This window comes from Coturnix japonica, chromosome 12 (genome assembly GCF_001577835.2).
Source record: "Coturnix japonica isolate 7356 chromosome 12, Coturnix japonica 2.1, whole genome shotgun sequence".
NCBI lineage: Eukaryota > Metazoa > Chordata > Aves > Galliformes > Phasianidae > Coturnix > Coturnix japonica.
In genome coordinates, this window is record NC_029527.1 from 4,475,550 (window position 1) to 4,491,622 (window position 16,073).

At 45.5% G+C, this 16,073-nt stretch overlaps 1 protein-coding gene across 3 annotated transcripts in view; it reads right to left on the reverse strand.

The window, feature by feature from the left end:
- FAM120A (family with sequence similarity 120A) overlaps positions 1 to 15,339 on the reverse strand; it is a 46,102-nt gene extending 30,763 nt beyond the window's left edge. For 2 of the 3 annotated variants that reach the window (XM_015874771.2, XM_015874768.2), the window contains exons 1-3: positions 14,809 to 15,339; positions 11,015 to 11,261; positions 6,126 to 6,208 (exon numbers count right to left, since the gene is read on the reverse strand). In XM_015874771.2, the coding sequence (XP_015730257.1) occupies positions 6,126 to 6,208; positions 11,015 to 11,261; positions 14,809 to 15,282 (804 nt within the window). In that variant the 5' untranslated portion in view covers positions 15,283 to 15,339. The remainder of the gene's footprint in view (positions 1 to 6,125; positions 6,209 to 11,014; positions 11,262 to 14,808) is intronic. The other variant, XM_015874770.2, reaches the window with a different exon arrangement.
- Positions 15,340 to 16,073: the final 734 nt, after the last annotated feature.

Consider the following 16,073-nt stretch of genomic DNA (forward strand, 5'->3'; position numbering starts at 1 on the left):
TAAGGAGCTTGTTAAGATGTCTGTCTGGAACCTCGTACAATTCCGGAGCACTCTATCAGTAGCTCCACGGGCAGCCAGGTTTTTAACTTTTAACTGCCCACTTCAAATGTATCGGCGACTCAAGATCTGAAAGGTCACAATTATTGCTTAAGAGTTCTAGTTTTTAGATACCAGAAAAGGCAAAAAATCCTTATGCTTGTGTTCTACAGAGGAACCATACTTTACTAAAAACACTGCAATTCAGCCTTGTCAGAAACGTTTATGCAAAACTCCTATTAACACTTCACTAGGTTTCACTCTGCAACTTGAAATCCACAAGTCCTCTTTATTTCATATGCAGTCTACCACATTACTTTCTCTCCTCTGCCTGTGTTGGATCATTTATTATGCACTCTTACACATCTTTAATATTTAGACCATGGAAATTTTGCTCAGATTCCCATTCGTATTAATTTTCCTCCCCTCATGTCTAGAAGTGTCAAGATATTCATTCTCTATCTGGGCATTCTCTGCCTGGGATGAGCCCTACATTTTCTAAGCCTGAATAAAGAACAGTCAGATTTAGTTTAGTCAGTGGCACAGCAGCTATTTTAATTATTCTTTTTATTTTTGCAGACAGTAAATTTAAATTTCCAGCAGCATGCAATCTGAATGTACAGAACAATCCCAAACACAGATCGCATTCACACATAAGCTTACAGGTAAAAATACTGATTGATAAGGGAATTCTGCTCCAATCTGCAAACAGAAGAAATAGCTTCTCTAATCTAAGCTGTTTTAGGAACACCTACCATTTTATTTGTACACATAACAACAGCACATTTCTAATGCAGCTGAATCACAACATGGCTGTGTCATGTTAGATGTGCTCTCTGCAGAGCACCTTGGAGAAATCCCACTTTACTGCCTAAGTGTTCCTGCAACGTCTGCTTCAAAATTCAGAGGGCAAAGAGAATAAGCAGTATCTTCAGGTTGATGTCATTTCCAAGATAGTAATATTCTTAAAACATTAAACAGTATCAAGAGAAGATACTGAGACACTCAGCTCAGACCGTGCAGGTCCAAAGCTCAAGTGAGACGAATTAAGGCTTACTATGCGTACCACAGCTGCTCTTAAACCAACAGCCTGAGGACTGCAGTGGGGCACACTCTTAACTCCTGATGTGAGACCTTCTTGAAGTACAGATTTACAGCACTACAGGTTCTGAGACATTTCAGACATCTGGTTTTTCTTTGCCTTTGTTTCAGAAGATTCCTGGCCCATAAGTGAGAACACCTTCAAAATGAAATGTCCTGTGAGCTCCCACAGAAGCCAAAACAGAGAAGCGGAGAAATGAGATCAACTTTCCTGTTATTAAGATTTCATGTTACAACTTTCCAGCAACCCAAAATTTCAGTTTTGCACTGGATCAGAAATGAGTTTCTAATCATGTGTGAATTAAAATGTAAGATAAATCTTCAGCATTTATTAGGCAGGTTACAGGAAACCTGTTAATGATTCAGACTTGCTGTCAGCTGCACTTAAAGATAACATCTTTTTAAAAAGCCTTGGATTTGACAAAAACCAACTTGCTAAACTACGTTATCAGAAGGAAAAAGGCTCACATATGTGGAACTCCACTGGATTATTAGGATACTGGAGGAAGCACTTAAGCTACGCTTGGAAAAACAAGAGCTGCCACCATCTCCTGGCCACAAAGCCTTTAAAGGCTAATCAACACTAGTACCAGCGCTTACTGTTGTGCCTGCTGGAAACATATTATCATTTCACATTTATTTTCAAACCACTGAAAAAAGTGACTTTGACTGCTTAGTTATTGTGAGGTGATGCACAGGGAACATTTTATACATAGGTAAGAGAAAAGGCTGAAGACCTGAGGAACGCAAGTTATCTGTGTTTTCTTATTTTTGTGTAGTAATTTCTACCGAGATCCCGTGCAAACTGTTTGCATCTTGTCTTGGCCTGTGAAAGTTACATACAAGGGAAGAGCGCAAGCATAAACTCAAGGGATGACACAGACACATAGGGTATAAGAGGATCTGCATGACATTCCTAAACAGCAGCATGAGCTTGAGGCCTGGGCTACCATCCAGGAAGACCTAGACAAGCGAGTGGAACAGGCCACCAGGAATCTTAAGCAAATCAACAAGTACAAAAGCAAGCACTGCACCTGGTCACTATGCAAGCTGGAGCTGCACTGTGAAAGCCTGAGACGAGCCAAAGGTGAGTCAGCAAGGCAGAGAGGAGAGGCCAGCTGGCACCAGGCCGGCATCCCAAGAATACAGCTAGCTGACCAGTCTTGGGAGCTCACTGTATCACCTCCCCAACAGAGCATTCAGCTTTGGGCTCTCAGTATGAGGGAGAGGTCAAGAAAGCTGAGCAAGCTCAGTTGAAAGCCATAAAGACTGTGAAGGAATTGGAGAGCTTGGTCTATCGGAAGAGGCTGAGGGACTGAGGCTTACTGAGCCTGGCAGAGGCAAAGCTTTGGGGGTACCTTGGAGCAGCCTTCCAATACCCACTAAAAGCTTATCAAAAGCATGGAGCCAGACGATGCATGCACTGCAGAAGGACAACAGATAAAAGGTACAGACAGACACAAGATGGGTCAAGCTCACATGCCAGGAAAAAACATTCTTCCCATGGGGATTGTCAGACTATGGAACAGGCTGCCCAGACAAGTTGGGCAATCTCCAACCACAGAGGTATTCAAGGCAAGTCTAGGTAAAGCACTGAGCAACCCGTTCTGACCTCAAATTGACCATGTTTTGAGCAGGAGTTTGGACTGGATGACCTCTCAAGGCCCTTTCCAGCCTGACTCACCACTGTGATGATCCTTCATGTTCAGCATGAGAACCCTTTAACCATATTTTAAAAGTAGCATCTAATCTGTAGCACTTCAAGCACCTACTTTGCTTACTAGTCTCCCTCTGGCAGACATCCTCTGAAGTCAACGGAGAAAGACAAGAACCCGGAGCAATTCACAGAAGCAGTCTAACCTGCATATTTCTGGATTGTCTTCTGGAAACATCTCTTTTTGTCCCTCCACTGAGCAGCCAAGGAGATTAGACAGATATTTTTGCTGGGTAAAAATAGATTTGATAAATTGTATGGTGGGCATATCAAGGACTTGCCGAAGAGTTCAGCAAATCCATCCTTTCAAATCCATCCTAACAGGAAGATAATCCATCACAAATGAAGACATCCACCTCACATAGTTTCACTGCATATTCTTCTTCCTCCAATGAGGCAAGTTAGCCAAGGCTTGTTTCTAAGATTACCTTTCCCTTGTATATACAAGTTTGCATTTCTTTGACGCTATGCTCTTCCAGATCAACACCAACTCATTCTAGAGATGAGAACTGTCCCTCATAATTCAACTCTGTTGCAAAAATAGATTGACTTTGAAGCTCCAGCCCGCAGCAAGCTTTCCAGAATGGGAAGCAATTTTTTTTTCTAGATCTCTCAAAATAAATCCTGAAGCACACAAATAAAACACAGTACAATGCTACAATTCCAGACCAGGCCTCGCAGCCAAGTTCTTGCTCAGGAATTCTAACGACTCTTCTCATTTCAATTTCAAGTAATCTCATTTAAGTTTGTCAGTAGAATTTCACAGTTGCTGCTGTTGGAGCCTAATAACAGGCAGGTACAGATGCTGCCATGTCACACTTAGGTTCATTTCCACTCTCTGCCAGACAAGCCAATTTTCCACCAGTGAAGACTGGTCATTTTATTCCACGTCACACTTGGTGAACTAGTAAAGCTTCTCTTTTAGGAAGAGTAACCATTCTGTCTCATCATAATAAAAGTCTGAGAAGGAATGAAAATAAATTGTATGTCACAGTCTGTCATAGATCTCACTGACAAGCAACTGATCAAGCACTAGGAACTGTAACTGTTAGCACCGATGCTCACGATCATACTTAGATATAAAAGATTAAAATATTTATGCAACAGTAAGATTTTTAAATACTAAATGAGCCGAATGAGGTGTGGAATAAGAGCCCCATGTTTGGAAAATTCTTAACAGAAACTCTAAATAGAGGCAAAAAAGCAAAATTTTATCATATAGGGCCTAACTCCTACCTCCTTCGAACTTTTATGACAGCCTGTGATTTTTTAACTGTACTGAAATTACTTCTTGCTCTTTAACTTATGGTTGACATAAACATGCCTCAAGTTTTATTGAACATCCATAAAATTTAGAAGCAGTGTTGTTTTCTGCACATCTGCAATTAACAAAAGCTATCTTCACAGATAGATGTAGTGACATCACATATACATCATATGAAATAAAATTCAATGAAGAACTACTGAAGCAAGTTATCATTTCAAACCATGAGGTACAGTTGAAACTGGAGCTAAAAAACCAAGCTGTTTCATGACCGGTAACTAATGGAAGACTGGTGTCCCTTCTGCCTCAGCCCAGCCTCTTTGACTCTTCTGACATGGTTATCAGTCAGGAGACAGTAATGCTGCAGCTCGTTTGGACTATGCATTTAATAATTGACCAGCCAGCTGCTGTGAAATGAAGCAATGTGTTGTGCTAGCTTTTTCCCCATCAGCAAGAGCAATAATTTGGGTCTTTTTCATCAATAATAGTGTATCAGTTTTCACAGAGCTTTCAACAGCCAGATGGGAACTGCCTTCAAATCTGATTATCATTGGTCAAGAGACTAAACAAAGGGAGGATTGCCCAAATCAGCCCAATGATCTCTAAGGAAACAAATTTCATTTCCTTAGGATGTCAGGTAAAAAACTCAATTGGTGCTTTCACTGAAAATGTAAATGCAAAAACAAAGATGACAAAGTCTAATTTGCATTCTGGTAGTGTAACTCGGTAAGCATTTAGAAGGGTTTTCAAAAGATCTCTGAAATCATACTCCAGTCCTCCTACAATATAGATCTACTCTGCCTGAAACTCAGGAAAGTACCCTACACAGCTGAAAGTTTTATCAAGCACCATGAGAGAAGTCCTACACTTTACCCATCCTAACCAAAAACAATACAGGACCAATCCTTCGTTCTTTCATTTTTTCACCTCAAATATCGGAAGGTTGTGGCAAACATGCCTGTTCGCACTGTTTTATGATTACAATGTGCTGACACTCACCTTCCTAAAACCAGGAGCAGGAACAAAAAAGGGGATGAGTGTAAAATCAAACTGTCACGGCTGTTTGCTCAGCAATGCATGTGAAAACCTTAAAAATTCTGCTAAACATCTTCAATCTGTTTTTAAGTTCTACCTTGAGCAAAATAAGTTTAATTTTTTTCAGTGCTCAAGAAACATTAGGAGCGTCAAGGAAAAAGGCTTATAGCACTTACAAAAAGCACATTCATTTGTTACATAGAACACTTTGGGAGGAAAAGATATGTCTGCTGTGGAAGAGAGAAAGAAAGATCACTATTACTCCATCCTCCAGTGTGTCCACATTCCCTCTTATAGCTTCTTGGCAGATGCACAAAGCAGGTTTGATGAAGCAGCAGAACAGACATACTGTAAACTAAGAGCATCAGACAAGCTACTCTCCTCAGAAAAAAAAAACCAACAAAAAACCTACTGAAGTCAGATCACACTGATTTTCTTGCACAACCAACACCAGTATATTTTACACCTTAATTTGACAGGTACAGTTAACTGACACACAAACTTGGATTAGCTGAATATAATTTAGTAGGAAGATACCCTGCTAATTATTTTTGATGGTTGAAGAACATGACTAGAGTAAAAAACTCTCTAAAAAATAATAAATAAATAGAGAGAAGCTACATCTCTAAGTGAAACCACATAGTGAAACAACTGGGAGTACAGCTCACATAGCTGAAGGGCACTGAGGGAGATCACAAAGGCTAAGTTTAGCCTGGTAAGGCTAATCACCCCAGGTATCATCTGCAGTCAACAGATAGGAACACCAGAGAGTGACTGAGAACAAGAGCTTTGCATAGCTGCAGTGACTCAAAAATCTGTGTGAGCCATGCAGGCTAACCTGAGCCTTTCTGAATAAGCCTCCCCTTGGTCTTTATTGTACTAGCAAAACACTTCAAGTATTAATCTATTACGCTGCTCTGATTAACTGTCATGACTGATTTTAGCTTAATTGCTAGCAGTTACATAAAACTGTACCTTAAGTGAAGCTAGTGGATGTTCTGGACCAAGTAAACTCCAATGAAATGAAGCCAAATCTTCATCAGGTAGAATATGATTACCTAGGAAAAACACAGAGCTTTATTTCAGAAGCAAACCTTGAAATTTTACACGCTGATTCTACATGTGGCAAAACAAATCTGCAAGCAGTCCTCAGTTCCCAATAAATACGCTTACCAACGTAAGAGTAAACCCACAGGCATCTTTGTGTTACTCAAGAAAAGCCTCACTAGTACAGCCATTCCCACAAAACACACTTCCCTCTGTCTAAGGAGCACTGTTCAGGAAACCCAGGTCACTTAGAGAAGAAATGGAGCCAACCACAACATACGGCATCTACCTCCTCTGGCACATCTTATCAGAGGATTCTTAAAAGGCTTTTGTAATTGGGGTGCGGTGGTGCATGAACACACACTGCTGCTCTCCCAGAAGTCACAAAGCCCATCCTGCACCCCAGCACATGCTGTTAGCAACAGACATCAGAGCTGCTGCTCCATGACACAGCAGACATGTTCATCTAGCTCTCAGGAACGCCAGCAGCTCCACTAACACTTCGCAGGTTTCCAGTCCCTGAAGATTCTTTTGCTGACCTGCCAAGTCAGACAAGAGCCTGGGCTGATGGCACTGAATTGATTAGTAACTTCCTTATTTGCTCCAATGAGCAAAGATGACAGCTCTAACTACCAGACTGTTCACACCACATGGAAGATCACTTAAAAGATTGTTTTGTTTCACATTATGTTCATTAAAAAAATCTTAGAAGGGCACACTTTGAACATGTGAACTAATTGAAGGCTAACTAATCATGCTCTGACAGTTCAGTGTCTGTGACTCCAAACTTCATAAAGAACAAGACAGAAAGTGTTGTTACACTTTTGGTAGAAAACTTACAAACACCCTCAAAGCTTCGTTTTGATTAAGCAGCAGATGAGCAGTGAATGTATCATATTCATTGCTGTCAATACACTTGCAGGTGGGATGATTTGGGGTTATTTTTCTGCATTTCAGTTTGGACAATATCTCAAACTCTCCCTTCACTCAAACAATGCAACCACAACAATTTTCTTAATATTTCGCCTGGAAAATATCTAAATTTGCTTTTAATGTGAAAATTAAGGAAACTGTCCATTGCCTGGTAGAGGATATATTTTAGAGAGGGAAGTCTTGTCCAATCAGTACTTCACCTCTTCCTGAGGTCTCCACCAGGAAGACATTGTAATCTTTATTCATTAGGAACTAAACTTGAAACTCACCTCAGAAAGATTCAACAGGTTTGTCTGTAACAGCCACATTCTTACTAATCTAATCAAGGTAAGATAAGACAGCCATCATAATGCAGGTCTGAGAAAAATCAATCACAACTGGACCATGACACAGTTCTGTACTAACTAATGGCAACTCCTGCAGATTCTAAGATTATCTTAAAATAGTCAGGGCTTCTCTCCCTTCTACCAAAGCTTCAATCCTGTTTGGTCTCCATCTGTCATTTCAGTTAATGCCATCCTCTCAAACACACATATTTGACAGTCGGACCACTCGATCAATTCTCACAATGCAAAAGGTTTTGGAATTCAATATGCTGAAGTGCATCAGGGCCTTCCATGCTTAGGTCATAGGTGATGCTGTACTTACCTTAAGTGGGGTTCTAAAACTTTACTGAGAAACAGATTGAGCCTACACACCCAGACACATGTTACAAAGTACTGCCACAGCGGGAAAGAGATCAACGTTATATAAGCAACCTCTATTTCTTGACCTGGCTGAAACAACCTCAACATATATTGATTTTTCCCATTTTAATGGCTTATTATAGTGTATGCCTTAGGTTGTTTTATTTTTTTGTCTGTTTGTTGTTTTCTTTTTTAAGCAATTAGAAACTAATTAAAACTGCTGCCCTTTTGAAATAGTTCACTGGTGTACACCCCTAAACCTCACGCTGCGTTTGTTTTTCTTTATCACTCCCCCTCACCTTTGCTTTGGTTTGTTTTTTAAACAATTCTTAGATACCTGAATCTAAAGTTACAAAAGAACCAAAGTCAACTCCCTGTTTACATCAACAGGGATTGGGACAGAACTCTATGTAAGTAAATTCTCAGCAGGCACATTATCCTGGTCACATTATAACTAGGACTGACAAGGATGCTCTTATGTAGTCAGACCTGTAAAACCAATTTTGAATGGATAGCTGTAAGAAGGAAAAACCTATTAGAACTAACATACAAACCTTTCCTTTTAATATCTGCCTGGTTGGTTCATTCACAACAACATTTAGCTGGATACTCACATATGGGGATGGTATCCAGAAATGTAACTCAATCCCAAAGAATCTGCTATGAAGAATGTTTCCTTTTACTGCCCATTTAGGTGTCCTTTCACATGCCCCTCCTACTGTTGAACGTTTGGCAAAATCCTTCAAGACTTTTCATCTCTTCCATACCCCAAGGCTCACCCTTGAAGTTAAGGACAAAAAAGTATCTGAAAACAAGTAGTTGAGTTGTCTCCACACAGGGAAAGTGATTTGCAGACCTGAAGCTGAATACCAGTAGAGCTTTTCTGCCAGTTCTGTTCATCACTAATTGTTATTAAGTGTTAAACCAGCAGCTTTGCTGCTGTTACTTCAAAATGCATTAATTTATTCCAAACCAAACCACCAGCACCAGCAGTAGTTTGGGTCGTCATGGCCAGAACTGAAGAGCATACACCTTTCTGTGTAATCAAGTGCTCTGTTGTACTCCCCCATTGTGCTTTTCTTCATTCTACTTACAACAATCAAAAGACACCCAAAGATGCCATGGGAGCAAAGGCAGAATAGATGTTCAAGCCCTCAGATTATATATATATATACACACACACATAAACAAATAATAGATCTGAATAAGCTCGCCTGCTTAACATGTTTCACACTACACACAATTATGTGCAAAAAAGCATTCAATATTTCATTAAAAAACTAAGTTACTTTATTCCTAAGGATGTCGAAGTTGAGAAACATTGCTGGTGCTTCAAATCAAACAGTATCTGTTTGTTGTAAGCTTATACAAACTCTGTTTATATCACCGAATACCTACCTTTCATAACATTCACTAATATACCAAATTACTCATCACAGTAAGAACTCTGAATATCTCCTGTTCTAGCTTTGTCTTCCAACAATGTTGTTCTATTTTGCTTACTCATACTGAGTGCACACACAAAGCTCAACTTCTATCCGAACTGCTTTCTGAACCTCTGTATTGATATGCAGAAAAACATAAATCTACACAATGTCTCTACCAATGAATGAGCCCAGCGCTTTTTTCCTCTTACAAGCAAACAGAAATATTTTGCCATGCAAGAAATCAAGAGACAATATTCGGAAGCTTCTTCGAGAAGATTTCAAAACCTTCCAAAAAAGAAAAGTTACCAGTATATTTTTTGCACAACATTTAATGAAACATGGCTCGACTGGCCAAGCAACTGTAAGGCTCTCACAAGTTAAAACAACATCATTAACACATACTTCACATTAATTCTATAAAGCGTATCTGCAACTGTGAAACTGTTTTTCAAACAGTAATTCTTACTCACTGAATTGGCATTCAACAACTTATTTATAGAAGCCAAAACAAAGCCCAGCAATAGTAGTGTGCAGTGTAATTTACGCAGCTTTTCTTTTTAAGCTGTAGCTCGGCCAATCATCTGCCACTCTTCCCCACAGCCAGGAAAGCAGGTAACCACTCTCAATAGGAAAAAAATCATACTAAGAAAACCCAGCTCCAGCCAAACACCTGCAGCTTTCTGCTCTGAGACACGGTCCTTCTTTCCCTTCCATGCAGAAAGTACCTGCCTGCACTAGAAACAATTTAATATTAAAGACTATTAAAATATCATTATGCTAAGGCAGTATCACGTAAGCCTCTCTCATCTGCAGCTTTCAGCTAAGACTTATGGTTGCATCATGCACACACACCAAAATACAAAGTCAGTGAGAAAACAAAATGAAAATCCAGTTTGCTTGACTTCTCTGTTCAATTAGACACGATCAGCAACACTCCGTGCTTATTAACCCAAATGAAGTCAGACTACTCTAAGAAACAAATCTTACTAGTTTGAGTGAACTCTATTAGCCATTAACTCATTCTTCCACCTGAGACCGCCTGACCAACAGCTATGCCACAGCACTGCAGTGGGAATACAGCGTGTTAAAACTGCCCCATTTCAGCAAAGATGTGAAACTCAACTTAGTCTGATCTACTGTCCTTAAAAATCCTGCACCACTCAGCCTTAGAAGCAGGAGGGTTAAAGAGCCATTCAAACACAGCTGGTGGAGCAGAGGGAAGCTGATCATTCAGATTTTCTGTGGTGATCTACTGAATTTTCCTGAATTTCTGATTCAATATTGATGTGGAGGCAGAGAAGTCCCCGCAATGCAAAAACCTGCACTTCAAATACATTATTTTGAAGACACAGAAGTTCACTTTTCCAGTCTGAAATTCGTATGATTAAAATCAAACCTCGCGCGCAGTGTCAGATCAGAACCAGCAGAACCACCAAGTGTCCTCAATTCCCCTCTCCGCCCCCAACACTGAGAACGTTTTGGCAATGCGGAGCTCTGCAGAATTCTTACTTCCTACTCCTGTTTCCATGCAGCCACAGTCCACATCGCTCAAGGGTCGCTACAAATCGTGGCATCTGCCCGACCTCATTAGAAAATAAAACATAAAGAAGAGAAATAGCATCCCACCTCAAAAGCAGCCTGAATGACTAAAACAAAAGGATGGTTTTGCCGAGATGCTTTGTCAAATCACACACACGCTTTAAAACATTTAATAGGAAATGAAATCACAAGTCTGACTAGTAGCATCGAGTTCCTGTATTACTTTACTTACCTAAAAGAGCAGCAAAAATAGGAAAGCGATTTGGATTCAGGTCCAGTTGCTTGGCAACTTCATGCATTAGATATTGGCTTGTTGTGAGACTTTTCCCATTACGGCTCAGTTTTAGGGCATGGGCACTGAAATAGTATGGGATGTTGCACAATGCATAATCGGAGTCATACGCAACCAAACCATGGAAACCTTTTTCTCTGCAGAAAGCAATTACTTCTTGATGATGATCCTCAATGCTCTGTGCAACCTGTAGTGGAAGACAGAGTAATTAGTGCAAAATGGTAGCACTGATTCAGAGCATGCATGATGATATAATTTGTCTTTCTGAAACTGTAAACGTGTGTTTGAAACACCTGCAGAATATTTACAGTAATTAGAAAATCCGATGACACGGCACATACGGACAGGCTGCAAGGAGTGCTCGGGAGCACAACGCCAAGTGCTGCAGGCCTACACATTGGAGTGCATGATGCATTGCTCAGCCCATCTGAAGTAACTGTTTATTAACAGGAACACTCAAGCTCTAAACACATTACTGCAGCAAAGCCTGTGTTAGCTCCGGGAAACAGACCCTCTGGCTGCGGCTACTCAGCAGTTCCATGCCAAAGTGCCCCACAACAGCACCCCCAGCACAAGATCACTTAGCAAGTGTTATGGCACTGTTCTAACAATAACAAACCACCCCAAGGCAGCAGGGGTGATTTTCTTTAACTTCCAAACACCCATGTGCCATAAGAAGCCCAACTGCTTCCTCTTTCCACCTTCAAATCCCCCTGAGACCATTCAATGCGTTCACCATCTACACAAACAGCATCCAGCAGTTCACAAGTCTTGCACAAACCCAGTCTCACCAGGTACAAGGAACACAGTAAGTTGTACCAGAACAGGAAAGCACAAACTGTGTGCCAAAGCCAATGCACTGTGTGGTGCCAGTGCCAGAGCTGCTGCTGGCTTGCAGTCATGGCCTATAGCCACCAGCTCACCCCAACACTGAGCCTCGTGTGACCACCCACTGCCTGCTGCCGTCTTGAAGGCACTTCCTACCCCAGCACTGACCACAGCCTTGCACACAAGCTGCTCACTCTGTGCTTCTCCCATGCAGCCTCTCCCTTTCAGCAAAGTCCCCAGCACCCCACACAGAGCTGCACCCATTGCCAGGGGAAGCTCATGGAGCTCTATTCCCAATGCTACCTTCCTTATTGAAGTGCTATGAAAACACGACTCCTTTGGAAACATGCTTATGCTGCACTGGTTCTCAAAGTTAATTGTGTTTGAGGATCAAGAGTGTTCATTCTCCCAGTAAACTCCCTGTCCCATGCACACACAGCAAGAACAGCTCTAAGTGCCACACGACCAACTCAGGGAAGGGTCCTGTTATGTATAAATTAAGGCATTCCCTGTTGCTTTTATTTTATGGACAGATCAATTTAACTTACACATGAGCATTAAACCAACCATCAACGAACCACCAGTGCACACCAAGCAAGTTTCTGCTATGATCTCCGGCAGCGCTGTGGGCACACAGCACACATAGAGGAAGCCTGCTCGGATCTGCTTCCTCCTTTCCACGCTCCCCAACCCCCTCCTGCACTCTGACACAGCGCTCCCAGCCCGGAGCCCTTTATGTAACACCACAACTCACACTCCAGTCACCGGGTGGCTGAAAGGAGGAGAGCTGTGTGTCCCACAACAGACAAGCTGTAGCACAAAGCTTGTGCAGGGCAAGAGCCAGGGCCGGCAGCTCTCAAGAGCAGGGGACCAGAGGGTGCAGATGCAACCAGGCAGCCACACGTGTCTGTGATGGAATAGGGAGGGAATTGGAGAGGGTTTTGAGACCAAATCTCATGCAAACAAAGATGCTGGGCCAGAGGGAGAAGTCTGCAAGTAGCAGGCACGTGTGTGTTCCGACACCGAGTATAAAGTCCCAACAAAGTAGGGGAGGTGTTAAGATCTGAGGTGATGAAATATTTAAGTTCTCCCAAACATACTTTCGTGTTAAAAAGCTCCTTGTAGGAATTACTGCCCCTCCCTCAAGCAGACAAACACCAGGTCACAGCACAGCCAGGAGCCCGTAGGATACGTGTTGTCGTTGGGAGGAACCTGTTATTTCTGCATCCTGCTGAAACCATCTGTGAGTGATTTGTAATTGTTCTGGATGGAATACGCTCCTTTCTCGCTCCTCTCTAATTACCAAATGAGATTAAGCCCACAGCCAGTCCCCAGGTCTGCACAGCTCAAATGTTTCCTGCAAGTATGAAAATGAGTTTTGTATTTAAAGTAAATCAGTACTCTCAAATTCAGCTGCTCGAAGTAAACAGTGAGATAACACCGGGATTGGCGATGGAATCAGGATCTGCCTCGTGCATGTGTAAATAAAGTCACCCCTATGTGCAAACAACAATCACACGTGCGAGCTCCGTTTGCTGCGTGCCCACCAGAGGGGCTGCTAGGAAAGGAGTGGGGGGAGAATGGGAAAGATCTGTGCAATAAAGCCAACTTCTAAAGAGATTAAACTACGTAAGAGAAGAAAAACAGAACAAGAATATGATTCAAGAGCAACAGTAGCGAACAGAGAATATTATATCTGCCACCATAACCATGAAATACAGCACCTACCCTGGATGTGAACCAACCCAAGCAGCTTCCTGACAGCTGCACAGAGGCATCAAGCAGAGCACACCATCCCCTGTGCACTGCCAGCACAGCACAGCACGGAGCTCGGTGCTGCCTCACTGCCAACAGCAGCAGGGAACGGCCCCACGCGGCTGGCTCCCATCACACAAACACCACCACCCTCCACCCAGCAAAACTCAACTCCCTTCCATTTTTATATGAGGATTATACAAGAGGCCCCAGCGCTACACATCCTAAAACTGTTTGTGGAGATTAGCAACAAGGCCTATTACCACAAAACGGCAAAGCAGCTAATGCTGCCGCTAAGCCTGAGAGCAAACACGGTGCTACAGGTGACACCGCTGACAAGAGCAGCACTTCAGCATCAAGGAACCGGTGTTTAATGCTGCCTATGTCAGAGCGAGTCCAACGTATCCAAACATCCAATTCCTATCACCATTAGAACAGCGGTTTTGTATTGCATGCTATTTATTGTAGTACTGCGGTAACATTTAGATTTTAGCGTGCATTTTAATGTTACCCAAAGGCCGCTTTCACTAAGGATCTCCACAACAAGCTGAGATTGATGATGCACCCACAACCAGAGCGAGGTTACCACCCTTACTGCACGCTATAACTTTGCGAGTCGGTGAACTCGACTATTTCCCCTCTACAAGAAAACGCGTGGGCCGGGAGCCGCTTCCAAATCGCCTCCGATTCTCAGCAGCGCTTCTACAGCCACAGCTGCGGACAGGCGAGGAAACGAGGCCGCGGCCTCCGGGCCCAGCGGGGCTCCACGGGGCACAGCAAGGCCGCACCCGCTCCGGGCCCGGAGCTCCGAGGCACCGCCCGCCGCAAGTTGGAGCGCGCCGGCCCGGCCGGGACTTGTTGCAGAGCCGCGCGCCGCCGCTTTTCTTTCCCTCCCAACTCCTCGGGTTGAGGAGGGACATTTTGAGCACGCCGAGTCCGGCCCCTAAAGAACATGGTGGCACGGGGCCCGGTCTCGGAGAGGCCCCGCAGCGTTCGCTCGGTGGATCCCCGCGGATCGAGGCCGCCCCCGCGGGCCGACATCTTGCGGTGCCCCGACGGCCGGGCAGGCACAGGGCAGGCCCCGCTGCCATCTTAACGCGGCCCCGCAACCCGCCCCGCCCGGCACCGCTCGGAGCGGGTCCGGGGCTCACCTTGATGTGGAAGCGGATGAGGGCCAGGCGGATGCAGTGCGCCATGCAGACGGGCGGCAGGAACCAGACCTTGGGCGGCGGGGTGCCCTTGTTCTGGACGTGGCTGACGATCTGCTGCGCCGTCTGGCGCTCGTTGCCCTGGCGCTTCACCCACTCGTGCAGCCGGGCCTTCTCCAGGGCGCCGTTAAAAAAGACGAAGAGCTCGATGTTGCCGTTGAAGCAGGCCTTAGCCAGGGCCGCCAGGTAGCCCAGCATGTGGTTCCACTGCCCGCCGCTCACCCAGTCCGTGTAGAAGCCGCCGTACAGCCGGTGCAGGCAGTTGTCGGCATCGATGAGGAGGCGCAGCGGGGTCTGCGGGGGCCGCTGCCGCCCCCCCCCCACCAAGCTGCCCCGCGCCAGCTTCTGCAGCTCGACGGGCACCACGGCGCTGGGGCAGTGCTTCTCGATGTAGTCCTGGAAGCCCTGCACTCCCATGGTGAGCACCGGGCGGCGGCGGGCGGGCGAGCGGCGGCGGGCGGGCGAGCGGAGGCCCCGCGGCGGCGGCGGCGGAGGCGGCTGTGGCTGTGGCGGTGGTGGCGGCGCGGTCCGGGCTCGGGCCGGGAGTTGCGGGCGGGCGGTGGGAGCGGCGGGGCCGGGCGGGCGCTGGAGGCTGCGGGCGGCCGTTCAGCGGGGGGTCGTATGGATCAGGGGGGGGCTCATGGCTGCCGCGGCCGCCATGTGGCTGCTCTCACAGAGCCATGGCTCGGGGATCCGGGCTGCTGCCGCTGCGGCTCCGACTGCCGGGGGGGAGGGGGGAGCGGCACAGCGCAGGAAGCCAACCCGCCGCCGCCGCCGCCTGCAGCACGGAGAGCGGAACGGGCGGGACTTGGCGGCGGCCGCCGCTGCCACTCACCGCGCGGGGTGGGAAGCGGAGGTTGAAGTGGGGGAAGGGGGGGGGGAGCGAGCCCCCAACGCCGCCGCTCGGTGTCTCGGTGTCCGCCGCCCTCACGGCCCCGCTCGTTGCCCTGCCCTGCCCTGCGGCCCCGGCGCGGCGCGGCCCGCGCAGCCCGCCCGCCGCCGCTGTTGCATAACCCAAGCATGCGCCGGAGCGAGGGGCAGCGGGCGGAAGCGGGTGGCGGGGAAGGGGAGGGGGCTGCGCGGGGGCGGAGGATCGGGGAGGGAGGTGGGAGCCCGAGCGGAGCTGTGATGTGCTGTGCGGGGCCGTACGGCGCCACTCGGCCCGGCAAAGTGCCGGCAGCACCGGGTAACCTGGCTGTAGTTGCATG